Source organism: Rhodamnia argentea, chromosome 2 (genome assembly GCF_020921035.1).
Source record: "Rhodamnia argentea isolate NSW1041297 chromosome 2, ASM2092103v1, whole genome shotgun sequence".
NCBI classification, from domain to species: domain Eukaryota; kingdom Viridiplantae; phylum Streptophyta; class Magnoliopsida; order Myrtales; family Myrtaceae; genus Rhodamnia; species Rhodamnia argentea.
The window spans coordinates 34263942-34270528 of record NC_063151.1 but is presented as its reverse complement, the minus strand read 5'-3'; the positions used below and the strand labels follow the sequence as shown (position 1 = coordinate 34270528).

The 6587-nt window shown below is 36.6% G+C and overlaps 1 protein-coding gene across 2 annotated transcripts; it reads left to right on the top strand.

The window, feature by feature from the left end:
• Positions 1-3270: 3270 nt before the first annotated feature.
• LOC115737463 (putative F-box protein At3g28280) lies at positions 3271-5244 on the top strand. Of its 2 annotated transcripts, none has more exons than XM_048274546.1 (2): positions 3271-3332; positions 3749-5244. In XM_048274546.1, the coding sequence occupies exon 2, from the start codon at positions 3766-3768 to the stop codon at positions 4978-4980; it is 1215 nt and encodes a 404-aa protein (XP_048130503.1). In that variant the 5' UTR covers positions 3271-3332; positions 3749-3765; the 3' UTR covers positions 4981-5244. The 2 variants fall into 2 exon arrangements, with proteins under 2 accessions (XP_048130503.1, XP_030525444.2); XM_030669584.2 differs by having other exon boundaries at positions 3274-3388.
• The last annotated feature ends 1343 nt before the right edge of the window (positions 5245-6587 follow it).

Genomic DNA, 6587 nt, shown 5'->3' with positions numbered 1-6587 from the left:
ACTATTTACGGTCAAAGAATACATGCATGCGTGAAGTTAGGAAAATGAATTCCCTAACTTGAAATACAGGAAGACATTATGAATTTTTTTTTTTGAAAAGTATTTTTCTTTACGGTGAAGTCTTTTCCGAAACAAAAACACCCTTAATTCCAATATTTATTTCGGAAAGGATGACCCACCAAACACGAGCCGCTAAACCCCTCCCTCCACCGAAGAACATCCTTGAGGGGGAGAGGCTCTCCTCTCTTGATCGCCCCTAGTCACTAATCGGAAATTGACTTATCTGGAAGTCAATTACCCAAGTAATCACTATCGAGATGAATAGTCCCTCAAAGCGAGCACGAACAAATATGATGTACATTCATCGTATTACACTAAATCGTTGTCCTTTGCCGTATATAAGAAGCTTCATGAAACACACGAGTTTCTAAATATATTATGCATTGTAATGGATAGTATCCATCGGATTATTTGTAGACTATATAAATCGTTCGTCGAAATGCAAGATAGGGGAAAATTTCTCTCGATGTAAATCAAATATCTATGTGAATTTTCTTTTACAAGGAAAATAACATACAAGGAAAATAACGACAAATTGAGCTGACGAGCCACCACCAGTCAAGGCCTCTCCAAGTCCATCTCTCACTGGCCTTAACTCTCTCCTCTCAACTCATGCTCCGATAAAATAGGACGGGGCTATTTTCACTCTCTTATATGATCAATTTCACTCCAATTTTGTTCGGGTATTAAATTGCAATTTAAATCGGTGGCCCCAAAATTATTATCCTTCTTTTTATTTTACAACTTTATTTTTCTGTGTAAGATTTAGTTGCCATGAATAAGAATACCACGGGTTTCATTTATTTTGTCAATAGCTCATGCATATCAAAGATAATATGCCTGCTATTTCATTCACAGATTCTACCTTTGCAGAAATTAGCTTTTACGAAAAAAGAAATTTCCTAAAAATCTACTTCTCTTCTACCTTGTCTAGCAATGTAGCTATCTCTCGCATCAAATAAAAGAAGACTTAGGACAAAGTTTCCTTAGACGTACTCAAGACAAATTTCCACCACAAGAACAAGAGTCCATTCCACTTTGTTTGCCACCGTTACCTTGTTGGAAAATTGCAACTTTATGCTGGTGCGGTATACCCACATTAATTAGGGAGTATTAGCTTCTCTAGTTGGGATATAATGTACTATGTCATGATTTACCTTTAGTTTCACGAGGGAGGCAACCGATAGATCACCAGACAATTTTAAGTTCTCAATGATAATAGAAATTAATTAGATAGCTCTCGAGAATCTGCCAACCTAACAATATGATAGCAAGTCAGCTCATTAACCAAAAAAAGGCAGGCAACATTCATGCAAGTAAATTTTCACCTCATCACGCCAAGGCCGACTTCAGTTGAAGAATTTGTATTAACCTTGACAACAACATCATCTTCCAGAGTTTAAAATTATGGTTGTAAGACAACCGGGGATGCACAGAGCTCCATCATTTTTTATGCTCATTTCTTTAAATTTAAATAATAATAATAATAATAACATGGACTAGAACAAGATACTACTCCGAACAAGAAGCAAATCTAAACTCGTTTTCATCGGGGCGAACTTCGACCGAGGTACATTGACACTGATAGTGTTATCAAAGGACTAATACAAGCAGAGACAGACAAACATAAAAAGATAGATAAAATTTCAACAAAAACAGACTTTTTTGACAAGAAATCAGCTAAGAATAATACCTTCATTGCTGCACCAGCTGCAGTTTGTAGTTGAAGAACCTTAGTTCCATTGAATTAGTGGAATTCAAGAAACATAAAAAACTAGGTCTCCATCTATACGGGCAGCACCTTGTTGCATCTTGTTGACACCCGATTTTTGGTCATTTTAATTTTTAGAAAAATATTTAAAATTTAATAAAAACCCATAAAATTCAAAAATCAATTTTTAGACCCTTGGCCATACCTAAGAAATAATTTTGGTCAAAAAAAAAATTTTCGTATTTTTTCAGAATTATCAAATTTTCTTTTCATTAAAAAATAGCCGAAAATTGAGAAAAATACCAAATAGAGTTAGAAAAATTCGAAAAAAGGTCAGTAATTTTATTTTAATTTTAAATTCATTTTGGAAACTTTTTTCTAAAAAAATTAGGATTGGGTCTTAGATTTCTCAAATTCACAAAATTTTTTACCTTAATCGAACCAAAAATTCCAAATTGAAGTCATTGTAGTATTTTTCTATCCTTGGATTAGTTATGACATTTGATCTATGTACCTTTAATTTTATTTTAGCCAAATCAATTTCATAAATCGAGCACATTGAAAAATTGGACTTGATTCTAATGCAATTTGGTCATTATTTGGAACTTTGGTCCAATTTGATCGCATAGTTTAGTAAAAAACGTGCAAATTAAATCAAAATCAGTTCATCTAGACGGAGTAGGGCGTATAACCACGTGTTATGATCTTGGGATCATATTTTGTTTGAACCATTTTGACTTGTTCCGACATTTTGATGATGCTTTGAAATGAAATGCTTAATAAAAGAAAATCCCAAAAACATTTAATTCAAATCATCAAATTAAAAAAAAAATTTCATGAAAATCGGGTACCGAAAGGGCATTAATTGAAAAGTTAATGTAACCAAGTTCCCGAATCCATTTAATCTCTGGTTCGCGTGAAAGAAGGTATTTTCTCCCGAATACTTTGTTTAGGTTTTTAATCTACCTACCATCAAAAATTAGTGGCAGCTCCAAATTAATAAATTTTTTATGTAAGTGAATCTAAGTTGCGATTCGGTAGGACTTGGGAGAGTTCGAATTAGGTTAGTTAATCTAATTAATCTAATAATTCGTTAACCTGAAAATAGTTAATTTTTAGGTCGCGAGAAACTTCGACAAAAGAAAACAAGAAAGAAGAAGTAGTTATAGCGCATCGCGTTCAAAAAAGAACGTCTAGTGTTTCGGGGTCAAAAAAGTAATTAGCTAGCATTTGGGAAATGGACTCCCAGAAATAAAACCCAAGCACTCTAGCATTTGGCTATGGGCCTTTAGAGGTCCAAAGGGTGGAATTCCAGATAGCTTCTTATGAGGGGAGGAAGATGGTTGACTCGATGACCTTTTGGCGTTCTACCCAACACCAAATTGTCCCCCGTGAAACCAAGAAGAGGGTCTCGATCGGTTGACTTGCTTTCGTCGCCGGCGAGGCAAAAGTCATTGGGAAGTATTGCGAGGCCATAGACAACAACTGCGTTTGGGAATAGCTTCCTCCCCCCATAAGAAGCTATCTGGAATTCCACCCATGAGCTAAGAAGCAGTACGAGGTTCTGGTTCTTTTTTTATGCCCCTTTTCGTGATTTGCTGTTCCGCTCCTTTTCTCGTATCAGTTTCATTACGTTGTCTTTGCGTGCGTTGATCGAATATTCTGCATGAGGTCGGGTGAAATTTTCGAACTTTTCAGGTGATCGATGACGGGACTTGATTATAGAGTGATGTTTCCTTTTGATGTGTATCTGAAATTGCATAACCTGACAAATGACTAGTTCTCATGCAGAGACCCTTATTTTTGGGTAGAGATTTATGCCATTCTTTCACTGCTGTAGCATCTCAACATCGCTACTTATTTCTTCCTAAAATTGTGAATGTTTTAAGACACGTTAACAAGCCTCTGAATACCTCTAGGAATCAGCTCTTTCCATATACTCCACTTAGCATGTTGCCGTCATAATTTTCTGTCTAGGAATTAAGGAATGTTCAATGGCAAAATCCATGGGAAGCAAGGGAAAAAATCTCCCGAGATTGGTCGAAGAAAAGGCTTGTTCAAATAAGTTTCAGCAAGAGGAACAACAAAAGCGAATTCCTTATCTTCCAAAAGACTGCATCGCTAACATCCTCATCCGTCTCCCTCACAATTCCCTCCTCAGGTCGATGCTTGTTTGCAAGTCTTGGAGAAACGTCATAAAGAGCCTCAATTTTGTTCATGCCCATCTTGATCGATCTGCCACCGTCCTGATTTATCAGTCTTGGATTTGGACACCTAACAGTTTAACAACCAGGCCACCTGAATCTTTCTCAATTGAAGCAAACTATTCGCAATCACAGAACATTCCCATCTTCACTCAGCCTAACATCAATCATTCTGGAAAAACCTATGTCAAGTTTATGGAATTTAGCAATGGGAAGTGCGACGAAATAAACTACAACATAAGCTGCTTGGGCATGATAAGAGCGTCTTGCGATGGTCTAATCCTGCTAGACAACAGGATGAAGAAAGGTGGATTAATAGTCTTGAACCCGGTGACCAGAAAGCTTGACCCGCTTCCTTTAGGCACTCTCTTTCCTGTGCATAAGGAATCTTACGGTTTCGCCCTGAGCAAGGTTTCTGGGGTGTATAAGGTGGTGCACTTGTTCAGAGATGAGCTAGACTTCTTCCATTGTGAGATTCTGAGTCTCAGAACGAGAGTGTGGAGGCCGGTTTATGGCCCGGAACCTGGGCTATTTGGTTGGCTAGGTCACAGACCAGTTTTTGCGATAGGATCTCTGCACTGGGTTCCTTTGGTTGATCACAGTGATTACATAGTATCCTTGGAAATGGACAGCGAGAAGTTTCACAAAGTATCACTCCCTACAAGTTGCAGAACACACGACCGGATTCTGGAGATGCACGGTTCCTTGTGCTTCATTGCTCATGAAGAGATGGCCCAGATCAACATCTGGATGTTGGAGGGATTGTCAGGACATGCGTGGAAGCAGACATGTTCCATCACCATGGGTTGCTCGTTTAACATGGTCCCGCTATTGAGCTTGAAGATGAGCGGAGACGTCATTTTCGAGCGCGATGAAGATTATTCGCTGTACCGATATAATTTCGAGCTCAAAGAAATGAGGAGGATTCAGGTGCAAGGAAATGGAAAATGCCCCGTGCCGTCGTATAAATACTTTACCCATGTCAATAGCTTCATCTCTTGGTGATGCCACGGTGAATATGCCGGCTTCGCTGCGATGGAGGTCTGATACAGTGCTGCCACTACTTCCAGCAGCATGGGCATTGATGGGGTTTGAAACCCATATTGTAGTTTTCATACTAGACACTGTTGAAGCTGATTTTGTTGTATACACATGCTTCACTAGGCCTGGTTCGGCCCTGGGACCTCACCCGTGTGTGCTGTCATTTTGTGTTTGTCTTTTCGAGTGAACCTGAGTATTGTTGTGAAAATCAAACATCATTGCTTGAAATATGTTTGAAATTTGTGTGAATTGTGAACCTGAGTGTTGTGAAAAACCATTGATCCCGAGCTAGAGGGAGGGTGGATTCTGGGTTCAAATGTGGAGGGAATGATTTCGATAATCACATCTATGCATGTTGAGAAAATAGGGAAAAAAGAAGAAGAAGAGAATTTCAAGAATCACAATTAGTACGTGGCGTTCAGTAGATACCATACCAATGTGAACATATTTCCATTTGGGATAATGATACAAATAGCTCTTGAATTTTGACTCAATGTGCAATACATTCTCTGAACTTTTAAATCAATATGGCCACTGAAATTTAACACAATGTATAATGTGATACTTGAACGTTTAATTTGATTAATATAGTGCCCGAACTTTTGGAACATGTTCAACTTAATCCTTAAATTAAAGAAAGATGTTAAGTGTAGTCATTTCATTGATTCAAGTTCATAGACTAAGTTGAGCATGTTCCAAAAATCTAATGATCATAATGGTCAAATTAAAAGCCCAGGGACCATATTATACATTGAGTTAGAGTTTCAAAATTATATTGGTCAAATTAAAAGTTCAAGAACTGTATTGCATATTCGATCAAAGTTTAAGGACCATTTGTGCCATTCGTGTTCCCATTTAGATGCATGATTTGATTTTGGGACGGTATCAAATAAGCCAGTTTGGATTTGTTCTTTTAAGCAAATTCTTGTTATCGAAACTCAAAAATGAAATAAATTGTTTTAATAAATTGTTTATTCTTTCCATTTGTATTTAGGGATGACTATATTTTGAGTCATAAAATTTGTCATGAAAATATAAAACTTTCAAAAAGTGCAGTTGAATCCTAAAACTTGACTACGAGTGCAATTCGATCCTTCAACTTTCAAAAAGTATAATTAAATCCTAAAAATTATTAAGTTGGTCCAATCAAGTCTTTCTGTTGATTATACATTTTACAAATTTTGGACTTAATTGTACTTTCGTGACAAATTTTATGACTTCCAAGATAGATTATCCCTTCTAGTTAAGATCTAGTTTAGCATTTCACCATTTTTTTTTAATATTTTGAGGGTCCCATGTATATTAAGTGCACCATGTTTTGTTTTTATTTTACAAATTTTGCTTCTATATAAATTAGTTTTTCCAAAACGATAAATTTTCAGAAAACTTAATGTCCTTCAACGCTGTCAGTCAAATTTATGAATTACACATCGAGTAGAATATAGAAAAATTATAACATACCCAATCTTTTGTCACAATTACATGTTTAGAACTTTTACTTTTGTTGCACATGTCACCACTAAAAGATTTTCCAGTTTAGAACACAACTGAATTCCCCAACGTGAGATTTT